A 19,088-nucleotide genomic window follows, 5' to 3' on the forward strand; every position below is an offset into this window, starting at 1 on the left:
TTTTAGTAGTTTGTGAAAACAGCTGACAGCATCTGATCCAGAAATGCTCAGGTCAGTAGGAAACCTTAGCAATTTCAGTGGGTTTGGATCAGGCCAGTGGTAAACTTAAAGGCCTAACCTACATTTAGAGTTAACAGATTTATGGGTGCAAATACGCATCAAAACATTTAAATGAATGTCTGTGCATAACCATAAATTAGTACTTACATTCAACACACATGCACACACGTTTATTTCCTCATTCTGACCGAAAATCTGTCCCTTGGGTCTACAAAGCAGAACATGAACTTAAGAGTATTCATTTTTGCCCTGAGGTATTAACTAACCCCCAGAGCACTGGGTTGCTCTGCTTAGGAGGAGATACTGATGATGGAGTAAAGCAACTTTCATATGAATCTTCTAATTTCCAGAAGTCCTATTTTCCAGAGCATAGGAGGAATCAAAACAGCAGGTGTGCAGTTTCTAGCTCATGCTCCAAGTTTCACAGAGGCATCAGGTGGGAAAAATCTCACGTGGCTTTTTCTCAAAATACTATGCTCTTTTGTGGCTGCTGTTTCCTGCAGGATCTCTGATCCTTTCATTGTCTGGACACAAAGGGCTTCATAAAAACTGACCACAGAAAGATGTCACTTGCACATGCCTCATGTGGTTGTCTGTTGATTTAGTGACATGCACTAACTTCTTGAGCAAAAAAGTAAAATAAAGAAGCTCAATGGTTTCTGCGACCTTAAGTGAAGAGCATCAGAGTAACTCGCAATTTCATATATGGTCAACTCAACCTTTAGCATCTTCTCCCAGTTACTGATCTTAATACTGCCCCAATCTGTCAGCACTAGCATTTGCATGCATTAAAACTGGAGTCATCGGACACAAGTAGGCTAACACAATGGCTGCCATTCTGCCTTTTTCACTCTGAAAATGATAATCCTGGCATGGTGGACCGCTTATGTGGTTCTCCAGGCTCCTTGTAAGCTATGCCATTGTAATGAAGCACTCACTTGTGCCTTTGCCTAAAACCAAGAACAATCAGAGCTGGAAAGTCTTTTAGGCAATTATGCTGGTCGTCTTCGCATATCCACATCATCTAACACCCAACCTCCCTCCAAACCCCCCCCCTCAATTCTGACAGGAAACTTCAGCCTACTCTTCCTCATAGATGCAACTACAGTTACGTTGACCCACTGCCATTCCTTCTAGAGGATGTCTACTTTTGACGTTTGTAAGAAGCATTCAGCTAGAAGTAAGAATGTCTTCCTATCTCAGATATATGAGATTTTAAAAGCTGTAATTCTGCAGAGATATTGGCTCTCACAGCAGAAACCAAACACTTCCCATTTTGCTTTTGCTCAAAAGCTACTTCAGTACACAGATGGTACGAACGTCTCCGCCCTTGGATAAGGACCTGTTGACTAAATGACACTACCTGCTTGTGCCTGCTTATAACTTATTTTCTTCTGCCCCTCCTATTGAAAGGCAGTCTCCTCAGACTGTGATGCTCAGACAGTGATGCTTTCTTTTGTCCAGCTTTGTCTTTACAACATTCTTTGGGGTTTTTTTACCTATTTTTTCACTTTTGCCATTTAAGTGACTTTCTTCCCTTAATTTCTGTATTACTGCCAATGTTCCAAACCATGTATATGATGTTTCTCTCTCCTAGACAGTAGGTTCAGAAATGTTATTAAAGAAGTTCATGCCCATTAGCTTATTTACTCCTCTCTAGCACCAGTATCCTCTGTTCTTCTTACAAGGACAAATTTTAGAGCCATGACTTACTGTGGGTTGTGATGCTTTTAGTCCTTTCACCTTGTTGCTACCAGAGACTCTGATGTATACTCTAACATCACATGATGCAATTCCAGCAGCACAACAGCCACTTACAGCCAGACTGGTTGGGTTTGTCCTGAATATCTTTGGCTCTCTTCCAGTGATATTGACTGCAAGTCCAACTGAGCATTTACAAATCGGTCAATTTCTGCTTTATCTTAAAAGTCCTCATGGGTATCTGGCTATGCCAGAATTGCAGATCTTTTCATCTCTTTCTGCCAACACTGACTGATGCTGGCTTTGACCCCTGTCTTAATATCTACCAACAATTCAGATGCCTTTTAGGACAAGTTTTGCAGCAGCAACATAAGAATACTCATGTTGGCTATCAGCAATCCCCCAGCTTCACCATCTTTCCAAACATTTGTTTAAGGTATGGTACTGTATGGAGCCTAGTGAGTCTCCCAGGGAGTTCATCCTTCCAAGACAATTGGCTCATACTTGAGTTCATTGCGCTGCGACCATCTGAGCACAACCCACTGTGTTTTTCTAGCTTACAAATGGAGTAGAAGAGTCTTGTGAGTGTCTAATCCTACCAAATCCACTGGCAAGTATAATTCCATATCCCCAGTACTGGCTATCCTATGTGATCCTCCTGTTTGTTTCTTATGGTGGTAACTCAGGTACTTAAATGCCAAACATATCTGTAAGCAAGTTCCAAGCTGATCAAAGCTTTCCAGGACATTCCCTTTCCTGCAAAACATTCTTATTTACAGCACCTCAGTTGCTAGTCATCTTACTTCTTTACTTCCTAATTTGGCTGAGTATTTTGCATTTGTGTCTCAGAACTGATGCATTCTTCACTTAGAAACTATTTCTAGGAAATAATCAGGTGTTGCTCTAGTTCTTTTTCTGCTCACTATCTTGTTTCAATCACTTTCTGAAATCCCCAGGTATGGCTTTGAATCCATTTAAAAAGTACTAAGTTTTCCATGGAGACCTGTGAGCTACTCAACTGTATCCTTTTAGTACAATGGGAATGTTAATGTGCAGTTTGGAAACTGGATCATACTCCTGACACCAGGTGGGCTTTTTGCTGTGTGTGATTAGCTAGGGTTCACACCAGGAAGTTGTTTCGAAGAAAAAAACAGTGATAAAATCAGGGAGCACTGATACAATCCTTCTTCTACAGAAAGCACAGTAGTAACAATAAACCTCTTGCCCTAAACACAGGAGAAATCCAATGGTGGGAGACAGAGAATGCTTTGTGCTTCTTCCACCCAGCCTGCAGCACCCAGGGTGGCATGAGCAAAGCTTCTGCACCCTCTCTTCTTGCTGCTTTCACCCTTAGATGGTGGATGGACAATGCTGATTTTACAAGTTGTTGTCTTCCCAAATGCTTGAGAATTTTTTCCTTCCCTGATGCTGCTGCTGCAACACAGCAACCTGTGGAACTATGATGGAAATTAAATCAGGCAGCTGGGCTAGATTAACAACAACTCTTCCAAAAATCTGTTTTTAAAAAATATTGTATTACTTCTCACATCTGTTTCACAAAAAGTAACACTGGCGTAACTGAGGGGCCAGATAACATCAGGGCAAGGGTAGGACTAAATGGCCACAGCAGGGTACACCTAAGCCAATACTGTTTAGAGACCTTGACAGCACTGGACCATAGCCTCTGCTCCACTCACTGTCCTACTGCTTCTCCCCTGGATTGGCAACAGCAGCTAGTATATCCCTTTTGACTCTGTCCTTTATGAGATTTTTTTTTGGATGGAGATATATGTATCTCTGGGGACAATGCTCTTAATCTTTCCAGCTACCTAGTTATGGCAAGGGAGCTTAACAATGTCTTACAAGGACCTGAAATAACAGATAATACAACCAATGAGTAAACTAAATCATAATACTACCATATGGGCTTAAATTTTGGGAATGTCTTTCATGTTTAGAGCTCTGCTAGCTAAAGGCTCTAAGATGTTCTTGTTTCTCCTTCAAAACTTTCATATTTAGTAGAAAGCATTCTTCTGAAAGGAAGCTAGACAGTTCCTTCCCTATTTAAATTTCACATGAAACACTATTTCAGTCCCTCAGTGAATTTGCCTTGGGCGACTGAATCACAGCTGACAGCAAATTAATGACTATGATGGTGTGATTAGTACAGATTACAGGCAACTGAGAACCTGCCCAAGTATTTGCCATTGTCACAATACTTATGCCAGCTATTATTAGGGATTAATAACGGTCATGAAGAGGACTTGATTGCATGAGGTAGGCTCTTTAAAAACTGTTAGTATTTTAGTACGTCACTGATATTCTGATTAAATGGTGAAAATTATTTTTATCTAAGTATTTTTAAAATATTTTTATTAGATGCTTACATTACTAATTTATTTAAATATTACTAGAAAAATAGTTTCTATTACATTTAAGGAAGAAGTACCATAAGCAAACACATTTGACATAGAAATTTAACATTATATTACACATGGGGAGTCAAAACAGAACTTAAGCTCTCAGACTGTTGTGCTGTGAGATATCACACCAAAACCCAACTGGGAAGAAATAATGATTTCACTAATCCCTAGCAATGATTTTTTGAGGAGTTCAAATAAAAGTTTGCTTGCTCTGATTGAGATTCACTAAGAAGATGTTATTTGATTTTTCTGTTTCCCAGGGGAAGAACTTCAGATTCCCCAGGCTGCTAGAAGGAAAGAACAATGTGCTGTACTTTCAATAGAACATCTTAGCTGCTAAAGACATGATAAAAGTGAACACTGCATATTTGCCAAAGCTTTTGCCTTCATTTCATTTCCAAATGTCAACCAGTTATATGAAACCTTTAAAAAGCTTTCTTAAGGTAGAGCAAACAGGAGGATAGGATATTTTCAATCTTGTATTAAAGATATTTAATTATTTATAATCACTCTTATTTAAAATACAGTAACTTGAACTTATGCAAAAACTCAGCACTGTTTAATAATAAAAAGAACCATCTGCTACTTATGCCTGTCCCTACAAATATTTTGTTACTGGATGATAGTGGAAAACATTAAAAGCTAACAACTGGCTGACAAGAGGACTATTGAGATATTGAAATGAAAATCTAATGAAGAGCAACGTCACCAATCACATGTTATCATTTTGGGAAGCATCACATAATGTTTTTACAGTGACTCAGAAACACATTCACCGTTGTGACTGGAGAGTACAATGCATTAACAGCAAAGGGAGATTTGTGGTACAGAGTATAATTTGTTATAATTACAATACTTACAATGTCAAATATCAAAGAGCAAGTAATAGAAATCATATTCATTTTCAAAGTTGCAGCCTGATATTACAAACACTCAAGTACACACCCAAGTATCTGGAAGACTGATCCCTAAGGCATGAGATACAAGGCCAATTAATTCTTAAAATTAGTGGAAAAAAAGCAATCAAGCTTCCAGTTACCATTTTTAATTTTGGAAAGGCTTGCTTTAAAGTGTTAAAACTGCAAAAGCAAATCATCTGAGTTACAGTCTCCACTGCACAAAAGGGGAATATGTTTAATAATCCTCCTGGACTTGTATGTACCACCCACTGCAGAATTCTGGTTTCACATTTCATGTGTGTAGCCTAACCCCAGTAAAGCCTGTGACATTACACAAGTATAAAATAAAATAGCCTTTGGTGCCAATTTTTTAAGAAGTATTCCCGCTCTTATTTTTCTCAGAGGACCCTGCTATCAGTTGTGTAAATACCATATCTGTAATAACAGAAAGAGAGGCTGCAGTGCCAGTGATCTTACCTCATACTCAAAGTCCTCTGCTCTATCTGCATCAGCAGGCAGGCTGGAAAGATACTCATTACCTTCATAAAATTCATGCTCCACTGGGTGAAGAGAATGGCAGCTATATGGAACAAAGCAGTACAACAACAGTAGATGAGACAATAGTTTTTTTTAAATTAAAAAGTGGTAAACCCCCACCACTTCTCTGTTGATTTCGCATCTCTGGAATGCTACTCTGAATGGTCTGATAGCCTGAAAAGAACTGTACCAAGAAGTAGCATGGGCTGGTTTTTTTTTCCAAAAGCTCATACTCTGTCTGAGTTCATTTTGCTGGGTCCATCTTTTGTCAGATTTACACAAGGTGATTTCTTAAAAGTGTCTGTTTTGGGCCAAACTACTTAACTGTGACAATTTGGGACTCCTTATGCTCATAAAGGTACCAAACTCTGGGTTCATGTGTTGTGTCACAGCTGGGGGAAGCTCACTAATTATCTGGATATTAAGTCTTGAATGTGCATAATCTACAACCCAGGCTCACAAATTGTTCAAGAACTCACATAAAACAACTTACATTATCCTCTCTTGTTACAGTGATAACACAGTGGTGAAGTGCATTTGAGTAACTGCACACTTACAAATGTCAGTAAACTGTAGTGTTAAATAGGCTTGGAGCGCAAAGAAAGAGATCTTTACAGTGTGCACTTAGGTACAGCCTCAGACCCAAGGCTGGATCCCAACCACGCAGCACCCAGTGCAGATCTATCTTAGCAGAGGTGGGAAACTTTTCCCCATGCTGAAGCACGGAACTTCAATCACAGTAGCACACAGTTTAATAATATCCAGTAACAACTCAAAAATATACACATATCATGTTCCTAGCTGTGCAGCAGTTAAGTGGCAGGCTCAATCCAGCATTTGGCTGGCAAGTTCTCTCTGAGATAACCATCTACCCAGCTTACCTAGAACTTCTAAAAATGGAGCTACATCAAAGTCAAAAGTGGTATGTTCTCCATTAGCATCTATCTATCTTCTGAGATGCACAGCATGCCAGAAAGTCAGCGGAAAAGCTCTAGGGCTATCAGAGTTTTGCTGGCTACAGACAGAGGGCAAGGGTCAACCACTAGATGATGTTACTCATGAGGTGGAGTACAAAGAGGAAGAAGCCTACATCCTATTTTTGTATAAGCATCACCTGCCGATATTTGCACTCAATTCAGTATTAAAGAATTTGACTGAGGGATAATTTAATTCATATCATCTGCCATATGACAGGCGAAATTGTACTTTTGATCTCTGTATTTTTTGAATTGTTTTGCTTTGATAAGGGGACCTATAAATGAAATAATTTGTTTCCTTGATTTTTTGGTAAGAAATTTGGAAGAACAAAAAGCAACAAGACAGCTCTTTCTAGGTTTGAGGAAGCCTTTCTGGTACTTTGGCACACAGAAGTGTTTTTCTTCGTGACTAGGGCTTAGCTTTGGATGAACAAACATATGAACACAAAGTAAACATGGCCAAGATTCCTTCCTGTAGCTCTAAACCATGAGTAGAGTTTGGAAAAACTGTTATTGAAGCCTGAATGGGACAGTGGTTACCAACAACATTTATAATTTATTTAAAGTGTTCCTGACACTTTTTTCAAGAGAAGGCTACAAGCCTAACACTGCAATGCCTCAATCCCACAAGTAAACAGCAAGAGAAGATAAACCGCACCTGTCTGAAAGTAGAAAAGGGCAGATATCAGGAACTGGTGGTGTGGAAGGCCTTAGTTTGGCCAGAGCCATAATGTGCTCAAAAGTGATGTCAGTCTGAGTGCTGGCATCCACGAGCCAAACATCCTGAGAGCTACCATGAGCTTTGCTAATTGGGGCTCGTCGTAAAACCTGAACTACAATTGGCTCCTTGGCATTGCGAAAAGCTTCCACTGCCTCTTCGTGAGTGGCTTTGGAGAGGTCCTTCCCATTGACCTAGAGAAAACCAGAAAAATATACCAAAGGTTACTCACAAGAGAAAAGGCAACATAAAAATATGGGTGTGAAATATAGGGGGCTGAATTATTTGTGCAGTACATCAGACCACGTGCTGACATTGACTGGACTATACTTTGGCATCCATGCAAGAGGGAAGATAGAGCTGGGAGGAGACATAAATTCTTTAATCTTTGCTAGAAATTAGAAATAGTTTGAACTCTTTCATAACTGCCCCAATGGTACATGAACACAGCAAAGAAACTTTTAAAAACTACTTTAAAAGGACATTTATTTCTCTCACGCTATTTTACTCACCTCATAAAATACAAATAAAAAAGAAGGGGTGCTTTAATTTTCAATTTCAGCATTGTCTGTGGCATGCAACTGTTTTAAAGGATTTCTGGCACACCATTATTATTAATGCAGATGTCAATAAACATGTCTCTGATGTCTAAAAAGAAACCAGGCCAATTTTCAATGTTTTGTCACTTATCTGCTGTGGCCATTATACCATCATTAAGACCAAAGATAGATTTGACTAACACAGTCAGCTGCTGCTCTTTTAAGGAAAGAGAAATCTAAATCAAACAAACTGAAGAAATAATTTTCTACAAACAGATGAATAATAAACCAGAGAAAATTATGCTGCAAATGCAGCACGGCTTGGCAAAACTAAAAAGACTAAAAAAATAAAAAACTAAAAGGTTTCTCTCTGCTACAGGCAAAGCAGCAAATTCTTCCCAGTCTAGATGAGGCCTTAGGGTATTAAAAAAGGTAACTGCAAGGCTGGGTGATGCTAAATTCATATGAATTCAGGTGTTTAGGGCAAAATTCCCAAGTATTAGCCCACTACAAAATGCGAGGGCAAATTTGTCAATGGCAGTCAGTAGCTAAGCCCTTGGACAACATCTTTATATAGAAACATCTTTATATAGAAAATACCATTCTGCTGTTTCCAGAGCAATGGGACTGCTGTTGACTGCTCCACAGGACCTTACTGTTTCGAGCTACTGTGGAGATGAGAGAGGATCCTGTGCTGGGGTAGAAAAGCAGGGTTTTATAGTAAGAAATGTCAATATCTGAAGGGTATCAAAACCTAATTAAAATTTATATCCCTGGGAAAATCTCTGCACGGGCAGCAAATCAGAAATAGGATTCTACTGCAAGTTCATGCCCAAATTAACTGTGGTACAGACAATGAAGTCATAAAACTTCTGCTTAATGAATTAAGTCTAAACCCTCCCCAGAAATGGGAAGGACCCCATAACTGACTTGTCCCCAGTGCCTGCAAATATTGGTTGAAACCAAAATTTCTTTGCCACATCACTTTCATTCAAGAAATTCTTGGAACTTTCTTGTCAAAAAGGAAAAATATGTGAACAAGAACAATGCCAGCAAACTCAAAAGAGCCTTCAGTAACATTTTTAAGCCTGTCAGGAGAAGCATTTGCAATTAAAAATGTCATATTTGAGGCAACATGTGTAATCATAGTCCTGTCTATTATGTGGTTGGCTATAATACTGTTGACCATTAATTACATGTATGTATCAACTCAAAACATTTCCAGAGTATGTGCTCAAGTACAAGGTAGAACCAGATTTCCTCTGACACAACTTTCAAAGAAGCGACACCTTCACAGCCACACTACTCACAAGGACATGCAAAATAGCCACAGTCACCAGTACAAAGGTCAATTGATCTTTCTAGCTAGCCCTGATGCTGTATGTGGTGATAAGAAGGCTAGAAATTATCTGAACAGATTTCTATACATAAAAAAGCTCAAAACTCTCTGTGCTGAATGCCTGGGATCCCCAGAAGTACCATACCATCACAGCCCAGACTGTGATCTGATCAAGTAATATGAACAGCAGCTAGGTTGGTCACCTAAGTTTAATGCATATGTATGGTTTCTCTGATGACTGAAGCCAAAAATGTTAAGATTTTATGTTAAGATTTTATTGTTTAAATTATCATCCATCACATTATAACCTTGTGTTACATTAATGTAAGTTACCTGGAAAAATATCAGTGGTATATAAGAGGAAGGACCAGAACAGTCAAGGAACAGGTTATGTTAGAAGAAAATAAATTTCCCTGAGGAGTGAGCTTCTGCAAAGCCTCTTCAAGAGCACAAGTTACACTGCCAGGGTGTTCCGACTCAGCCCCATCTAACAGAGGCAATTAGAGATAAAGCTTCAAGCCTGGGTCTTCTAGTCACACTTCAGTTCCAGCCTCTGCTTCATTCTTGCTTCTAACTCAGATCCTATCAATGACACAACTTTCCAGAGTTTCTGCAGTTTTTGTAACAAGGGTGTCCTATAGGTCCCGAGTAACTCTTATTCCTAAGGCCCTAGCACAAGAAAAATTACTTTTCTGCCTCCCAAATTCCTTTTAATACTTTTAAAGTTTTAAATAACTATACAGTTTTTCTCCTAAAAGCAAATGCTTGGGAATAAATACCACATAGCACTGTACAAATTTTTTCCCCTAATCAAGTATAAAACACACAATCCTTTGTATCCCATCTAAACTACATGGTTTTTGGTACAAACTGACCATTTTATCACATATCTTCATCAGCAAAGCAAAAAGATATTTGGATAGCATACAAAATATATTAATAGATTTTTTTTTGAAAACCAGAAGCTCTGTTTATTCACATCAGTTAATACTTATCACTTTTTCTGAGGAAACAGACATAAATTCACAACAATGCCATTTACATGCAAATTTTATTTCTGAAGAGTAATAATATTTTAAAGTCACATGAGTGTGAAAAATCACAAAAGATACACGTTTTCATTCATTCTGGGAACCTATGGCTGACCTCCGTTTTCATTTAAATGTCTATTTAATTTAAAGACTTTAAAAACATTCCATCCTTTATGTTGGTTTCTTATGAAATACAAGCACTTTGGACACCCAATACTTGTTTAAATTGTCACTTGAAGTTCATCAACACACTTTGTCGATCTGCATAAAGGTCGCCTAATTTATGAATGCTGACTTTCTCAGAAGAAAATCTATAGCTGAATTACTCTATGCTGGCAGCTGTCCTGCCCACTTGGGGATGGGAAGAGAGAATTTATTTTAAAAACTAAAGCCAATACTACAGATGGGGTTGGAAGCTCCCTTCACATGGCTTCTTTAAGGGTTTTCTGTCTCCTGCATTATCCCCCAACTTAACACTCACATATAGTTATCCTGGGAGCTGTAGACAGCTGAGCCCTTATTTACAGCAAGCCACTTACAGGTTCTTAGTGGATGATTAAATAAATTCCTTGCCTCAGAAAGGTTACTTTCAGTGGAATCCAGGGTACTATTTTAAGTGGATAGAGAAATCAGTCACTTTTAACAGTCAACACAAAGACATGGGAATACATTTGTTGTAGCAGATGGGCTAATTAATCCACAAGCAAGTTGTGAATGTTAAATAAAGAATATATCTTTTCTCATGTAAACCATCCTCCTGCCCTGTTTGATCAAGCTTCTGTTTAATGAACACTCTTCCCCCAGCTTTTGGACACACTGCAAAGTCTGGGCCACTTGTCAACATCTCCCCCAGAGTGACTGGTGGCCACTGCCTGGATCCTGGCCATCCCCTTTGGATTCTTGCTCTGAATCCAGCTACATGCAAAACTTCATCAGCGTCAGAAAATAAACAAGCAAACGGGCTTTGTCTTTCATGCACAAATCAACTGACATTGGCCAACTGCCACTTCTAATGCCAGCACCACTGTGCATAGGCTTATTCCCACTCACACAGAGGTGGACAGCAGAGAAGGAAGGAGGAACAGGACTAAATAACAAAACAGTGACTATAAAAAAATTGTAGGCAAATGGTTGTTATGTTACCCTTGTGCTTTGAGATCTAAAAAAAAAAAAAAAAAGAAAAATCAGTTCTTCAGTGAAGACTGCTTCCAGGATTTAAGTGCCTGTGACTGAGAAATGAAATAGCCTTGTCTTCTAACACTTTTCTGCTCTTGAAGATTTCTTTTAACACTGGCCAGAGTTTTTGAATCAAGAGGGCCAGAAATATTGATATGTTTCCTGTAGTCTTTACTTCCTCCACATTAAGAGAAAAAGGAAAAAAGAAGAAAGGGGAAAAAAGGAAAAAAGATATGTAGTCATGTGAATGCAACCATTAAGAAAGGTGTCACATTAGGAGCTCATGAGATAACCTCAGCAAATACACAGCATATGCAAGTTGAAATTTCAGATCAACTCTGCTGAAGTAAAATCCTTGGAGACCCTCCATTTAATCAGTAAAGGCAAAGGGAAGAATAACCAGAGCATTCTGCTAGAGCAGAGACGTCCAGACATAAGGGTATCCCAGCGAAATGACAGAGATGCTGTCTGACGTGATACTGGAGTTCACACAAGGCTCACTGTCTTAGGAGATTTCAACACCCAGGCAGAAGATGCCTCTAACCTGACAGGTGCTAAATCTGCTCTCATCACAGTCATCTCTTCACCTCCAATCCCTTGCCCTAAATACATCCAGGCTACCACGCACCCTGGGTGCATCTTTGGATTGCAAACTGGCACAAAGGATCGAATGCTGTCCCTCAGTTTGACCAGTCCTTCTTTAGCACAGGAATTTGAGCCCTTCCTAACTGCAAGCCACAGAAAAAGAACAAATGCATACCACCTTTCTCCCAGACTTTCAGCTTTCAGCACATACAGACTCCAGAAAACATCTACCGCTGAGGGCCACCAGCTGTGAGGCTCTCTGGGCAGGACAGGGGGACACAGGACATATGAGCTACCAGTGGCACGTGTGCTGGAGGGGACACTGCAACTCTTCTGCTAACACAAATGTGATAGCTCATCTACAGAAAGGGCATTCGACACGCTGACCTTTTAGGTTACAGTTCAGTACCAACCTGCATTTCTTCAGCAAGTTAATCTGAAAGGTAGCAAATTCAGCCATCATCCAATACCACTATCTCAGTCAGGGTTCACATAAGTTCAGTAAAGGGACAACTTTTATTATGCTGGTTAATGACACTTTCTCTTCCTTAGCCAGATGAGTTAAGCAATGCTTGTTCCTATTTGATCTTTTGTTGCCCTCACCACGAAATCTTGTCATCCTTCCTAAAAGCTACACAAGCTGCTGAACACGCAGGCTCTGGCTGCTTCCCTCAGGCTCAACCACAGACTTGTAATGAGAATCACATCTCCATTACCTGTAGAGCTGAGGTTTGTCCTGTTTGTGTAGCTGGTTCAACAATACTGAATAGACCCAGGCAATACCCAGTACCACAGCCGTCGGTTCATCTTCCTATGTGTAACCAGAACCACTTCCAGTTCCCGGTATTTAACAGAAATGTACTGTGGCTGAACTGCCTATGGCTAACCCTTAATCTAAGCAAGACTAAATAAATGCTACAAAAAGTGGGAAAACATAGAAATACACTATTTCCACTCTGCAAGGCTTCCTTCCAGAGGGAGGCAACTCAGTGACTTCTTGGAAATTTTTATTATCTCAACAGCAGCTGTCAGAAAAAAGCACCCTTCTTTCAACTGACCTCAAGACGGTGCTTCATTTTGCCAGAGTTGTCCACCGTGATCAGTGCATCTGTGGGCAGGCCTGACAGCTGCAACTTCTCCCTAAGAAGGACATGATGTATCCTCAAAAGGCCCCAGTTGAGAGCTGGACACTGCGTGGAAGTATTTTCTAACAAGCTATCCTAGGGAACTGAAAAGATTTTTAAACTGGATTTGAAAAAATGCCCCAGGTAGATGTACAGGGAATGGAGAAATAGTTCTCATCACAACTGCAGTAAACTACAGCAAACTAGCGAGCAAGGTAACTAATGCAGAAGTGTTTGTGCAACTTTGGTTCTCCAACAAACTCTAATTTAGTATCTTTTTCTCCATTATTTTGCCTTCTCTACCCAGTCATCTCTAACTAAAACAAAACTGGTGCTACAAAAAGAATTTCCCAAAACTTTGTGGGGAGAATTGTGCCCTATGTTTTAAAAGAAAAGTCAAGACCATTGTAAGCAAAGAAATCACTGAATATCCCCCACTCCCCCTTTAGGAGGAGGTTTGGAGTTTTAAATCCCAAATTTATTGACTGCCTAATTGTATTTAAGGTATTCAATATAGGAAAATGATGGTGTTTTAGATGCACGCCTACAGCCTGCTTCCAGCTGGCTAGGTTGGACACAACTATCATTCACCACAAATGCCTTAGGGCATTTCAATCTCCTCTAACAGTGTATGGAAAAGTCCACCCTGGGAGACATCTGACATTTCCATGCCTAAAGTCTCTGTGGATCTGGGCCCTCACCTTGGGACATATTTCAGAAAAACACTTGGATGCTACAGTTCACACCTCCAGGATAACTATGCCTGCTCCAACAAGTTTAAAAGCACTGCTGATTTAGCAGTTTTAATCTGTGGCCAAAATGCGACCTGAATTCCTGTGTTTCATAAGATAAGGCTTGGGTGTCTGCGTAACTGGAGAATACCCCCTCCACCTCCTCACTGTGTCTTACAGCAATGCACATCTCACAAAGATCCTTTCAAGTCCTTTATTGCTGATGTTCAACAACATCACAACAGCTCAGAAAGCTGAGCTTGGAAAGCACAGCAACAGCTCAGAAAAGATTCACTTGAGTTTTGAAAGAAAGAATGTACTATTATCTGCAATTCTCTTGGTTTGTGTTATCCGCAATTCTCTTGGTTTGTGAGTGAAATGAAAACACCAAATTAAATTTAAGAATCACTGCATTAGTTTTGCAGTGAGCTGCCTGGAGGCAGGTGCTGGTAGACATACATTTGGGAGCAGTTGTTATTCTCCCTTTTCTGACTCCCTCAAACTGCCTGGCAGACCTGATGCTAGTTGCTATGGCCATTTTTCTTGCATCCTTTTCCAGCTGGTATTCCCAGTCTCATTCTCCTCTCCCTTGCTTTGCTATCTCTGGTCTCTCTCTTCTCTCCTCTCTCTTAGGCTGTCTGCTCTTCTCACTGCCTTTTTCTTTCAGTGCGACCCTTCTTTGCTCCCCAGGGGTTTCCCTTCTCTCATACTTGCTGATTCCAGCACCCTCCATCTTTCCTTTCTAAAACCCTTCTCCACGAAGACCTGCTGCTGCCCTCTCACTGAACTTGTCCCCTTCCTGCAGGGTGGGAACACTGGCACTTGTCATTTTCCCATGGTGACAGCTGGACAGTCTGAACACTCATGAGGTCTGCCTTCGCCAGCACCTCCTGGTACCAACACAAATGCTCAGCTAACCCAGATGGTGATGTAACAAGGCTGGAGTGTATTTACTATGTAAATTGCTTTTAATATTGACAAACAGTTTTTCTGATGATATTAGGATTCTGCCTGAGGGCAATAAAGACTAAACTAGCTGTGGCATGCATAAAATACGTTGAGTTACTTCTTGATATAATTAGACCACCATTTATTACATTAATCATCGCAAACTTTTTCTATTTGTGGATAGGACATTATATAAATCTCTCATGAGATCTACCACACACAGCAACTCTTTGATGGTGGGGAAAAATACAATCAAAGGCTAGTGTGTGTGCTCAGAACAAATCATTTTTATCTCCTGCACTGAATTTCAGCCCATGCACTGAATGCTGTATTCTCCTGTGAACTTCACAGTGTCTCTGCTCTACGACAAGCTCACTCCAATTTCTGTTCCAGGGAAGAGGCACTTCAAAAGGTAGTTGCCATTAAAGTTTTAGGAGATCAAATTAATGACATTTTTTATTCATCTGCAATTCCCAAAGAATAATGGAAGATGCTGAATGGCAGATTTCAAGACTCTGTAAATAACGTGTAGTCACTTTTCTCCTTTTCAGGGAAACATATTCTACATTTCACTACACTCTCTTTCACCTCTAAAAAAACCCCAGCCTTCCATGGACTCAGCCACAGCTGGCATCCCCGCATGAATGTTACACTTATCACTGTCATACCAATTCATCCACATACAAACACCTGAAACTCCTGGTCTCCTCCGAACTGAGTAGTTTAAAAAGATAGATGGCTGCCTTCTGGCTAATTGTGGGAGTTCTTTCATTACAATAAAAAGACTTTTTATATCTTGAGTGACTTTATAAGCAGTGAATAATGAGACTTAAAGTCTCTGGAAAAGAGTCCACTGATCAAATGCTAGGATAACTTATGGGCACAGTGACCTTTTCCTCAGTAAGATACTCCAAACTGCTGCTGTTGGCACATTATTAAAATTCCCCATTTAAGGCATGTAGTTAGGCACAAGGCAGATTTTATATTTTATTTTAAAATTCAATTTAAGGTAGCATAGCAAGAGTTAGAGCTCTCCCAGAGCTGAGAACTAACTCCTGCCTGCTCCAGCTGTGCAGGAGCAGGACAGATGGCTGTGGCAGTGCAGGCAGCTGGCTGGGTCTCACTGCCCTACTCCCAACTGCGGTGCCAGCGCTAGGAGCCTGCTTCCCCTGTGCACAGCAACCCTTGCCCCAGCAAGGGAGCACATTTCTGCCAGCACGTCCACCAGCAAGCACCAGCACACTGGGCTGGCTCTTACAAAGCTGCAGAGAAGAGCAGCCAACAGCACATTGCCTTCAGCCTCTCTGGTAAGTAGAGTTTTGCCTTGGCCAAGAGGGTGCTCCATGTGCCAGCATTCCACACTGCAAAACAGCAGCAATGTTAAACCCAACGTCAGAGCACTGAGACTGGTCTCATCCCCAACTGAAACCCTGGCCAGTCCCAGGTGCTGCCACACGTCTAACCCAAGCCAGTGTCCTGCTGGGGTGCCAACACATGAAGTGCTAAGGTCAGAGTGCTCCCCAGCATCTTACACTTGCTTTTCTTTAATGGATGTACAATAGATTTTCTCTACTTTAACATGTGTTTCTCACTGTGTATCTGTTTTAATTGTCATCTTGAATGAAAAGGCTCTTCCTCTCTTAAAATAAAACTTCCATTATTTTTCTATTCTTCTTTCATGCTGCCTCAACACTAATTTGACACTGTTGTTCTCCACTGATTTTTATGGCTTTCCTCCACAAAAAGCATACTGGCAATTTTTTGGGGCATAATAGTATTTGCAAAAATGCCTTCCAACTTTCTACAGGACTAAATATTTAAAAATACTTCTGACAAACTCACATGTATTTAGATTCACTCAGCCATAGGGGCTGACACAGCAATAGATTACAGTGAAGTTTAACTTCATTCTGTCTCTGGAACATGGCATATGGCAACTTCCTTGATCTCTTTTTCAAAGATGTGAATTCAGAGGAACCGCTCATTTGGTAAAACCAAGCAAGTGATGGGGCCTTACCTGCCATTCAAAAGTCCATCAAATGCTTTAGTACCACAAAGTTCCCAGTAGCTTTTAGGAAATCTTAGCAACAGTTTTTATTTGAACATCAAGAGAGTAGGGAATATTAGTGATAGCATGCTTGTACACATTTTAGTTACACACAATGAACACAAAAGAAACTACATGTAGATGCATAGAAAAGGGATCTTATGAAACATATTTGTGTTTATTTCTTCCCTTTTGCTTCTCTCTCTCCTACTTCGATCATCCTTTGAAGACTATTTAGTCAAGTAGGATTACTTTATTTTTCTACTGAGTGATGGCTTACTGCACTGACAGAAATATTTGAAGCTGAGTTTCTAAAGTTTAACTGCCACATTCCTTCTTAGCAGGAAGAATGGTAAGGGATGTGAATATTAGGACCAGCTTAATTCTATCATATTTATACAGCATCATGGCTGTGTACACATCTTCAGTAGTAAGAGCTGCAGCTCCTTCCTGGCTAAAAATCAATTACAGCTGCTATTTCTGTCCCAGCATTTCTATGTCTGTTTTTCGTTCTGGAGTGTCTCTCTCCTTCCTCTCTCCATATCTCTGCCTTCCTTCACCACTTCCTTCCTCTGTTTTATTCCATTTGCCTCTTTGGCTTCCTTCCCTTATCTTTCTCTTGCTCCTTTGACTTCCTTTATCTTCTTGGGTTTGGTCTCTGCAGTGTCAGCAGCAGCAGCCACTCCTAGTGGCTAACAGCTTTAGTGCCTAACACCTGCAAAGGGAATCTTCCCCTGCATGAAGTCTACACGTGAAGCCCCTCCATAATGGCTTCAGGAGAGAATGAATTAGCTGGCTTGTTTCCGCAATGGACTCTCAAAAAATCAGCAAAGGGCAATTACTGAGAAAATTCACACAACGCTCATCAGTTTCCTTTTCCCAGGCAATTCCGGGTGTACGGCAAGACTCTGTCAGAGCTGCTGTTCCAGCTCTCCAAGGCATGGCAAGGCTGTTAAGGACCAAATGGCTGAAAACATATGGCAGGGAGCTTACACACAGCTGGTAGCCAAGGCTGTGCAGTTGACTGGCCACTGAATATGCTGCATGAATCAGATTTGTACCATTGCCTTGAAATACTACAAATATCATTGAAATCCAAACAGATTTTGAAGAATCTTTGTGTTAACTGTTCAGATAAAAATCTGGGTTTTGGACACGTATGGGCAGTTCTTGCTGCTTTCAATTGCCGTGCACTGACATCAGATGGTGCAGTTTAGCATACAAAGCAGAAAAGATCTTTTAACATCAGGAACAGAGTAATTCTTTCTGTTCAAAGCAACAGAGTTATCCTTTAATATCTAATGAGATTATCTGACAGGCTGTTGATTATCTTATGTAAAAGCAACATGAACAGTTGGATTAAAACACTGAAGAAAATACTGCAATCCACACTTTATACTTCCTACACTTAGGTATTTAGAAAAAAATGCCAGAGTGAAAAGACTGTGTCTTTTTGGTTATAGCGTATCAAACACCACAGAGCCCCAAAGTAAGTAGGGCCTTCTAGATATTGCCGCAGTAAAAATAATGATTACGCATCTGTGCTGAGAATTTAGGTGATGAATTGTAAGGGGACATGAATTAAGATAGTCACGCTTGAAAATAAAGTTTATGGCCTAGACAATGAAAATACTGTAACCATGGCACTGTGGGATATCAAGACAAAGACAATGTAATATTTGTTTTGTCTCAGGAATAAAAATGAGGTTTTCTTTTAAAAATTTTTCTTTTAAAAATGTGTTTTTCTTTTTTAAATTTCTATGACAGTTCAAAAAAGAAAAAGGTAGATACCAGTAAAAGAAGAAATAAGGCACTTGATTATATATTAAAAGTGTTAAGTGGACATAAATTCCTGCTGGCAATATACAAATTATAGACATAGGATTATTTTTTAAAGGTAGATATAAGTTCTGTATGTGCTTATAAAAGAATGATTAACAGCTGACTATCTAGAAATGCTTTTAATAACCTTCAAAACCAGCATAGTGTTTGTAAAAATGAAGTTCCTGAAGAAGTGAAGTCATTTCACCAAAATCAGCAACACTGAAAGGTAACACTTCTCAACTGAACTTCTTAACTAAAGCCCACAGACAGATTTTAAGATGTCATCTTACTGTGACTTCTGCCTTGCAGTGTTTATTTATACTAACTTCTGCAACCTTCTTCAGCAAGAGGCAAGAACATGTGGCAAAATGTAAAATTTCTACACTGGGCACAAGTATAAACTGGGAGAGGAGTGGTTGAAGAGCAGCT

General features: G+C 39.9%; 1 protein-coding gene across 2 annotated transcripts in view; it reads right to left on the reverse strand.

Annotated features, from left to right (window-relative positions):
• The window catches only part of PDZRN4 (PDZ domain containing ring finger 4), a 265,494-nt gene that overhangs the window by 37,217 nt on the left and 209,189 nt on the right, over window positions 1-19,088 (reverse strand). For both annotated transcript variants that reach the window (XM_074825465.1, XM_074825466.1), the window contains 2 exons: window positions 7,256-7,509; window positions 5,561-5,663 (listed from right to left, as the gene is read on the reverse strand). In XM_074825465.1, coding sequence (XP_074681566.1) covers window positions 5,561-5,663; window positions 7,256-7,509 — 357 coding nt within the window. The remainder of the gene's footprint in view (window positions 1-5,560; window positions 5,664-7,255; window positions 7,510-19,088) is intronic.

Source organism: Strix aluco, chromosome 5, assembly GCF_031877795.1.
Source record: "Strix aluco isolate bStrAlu1 chromosome 5, bStrAlu1.hap1, whole genome shotgun sequence".
NCBI lineage: Eukaryota > Metazoa > Chordata > Aves > Strigiformes > Strigidae > Strix > Strix aluco.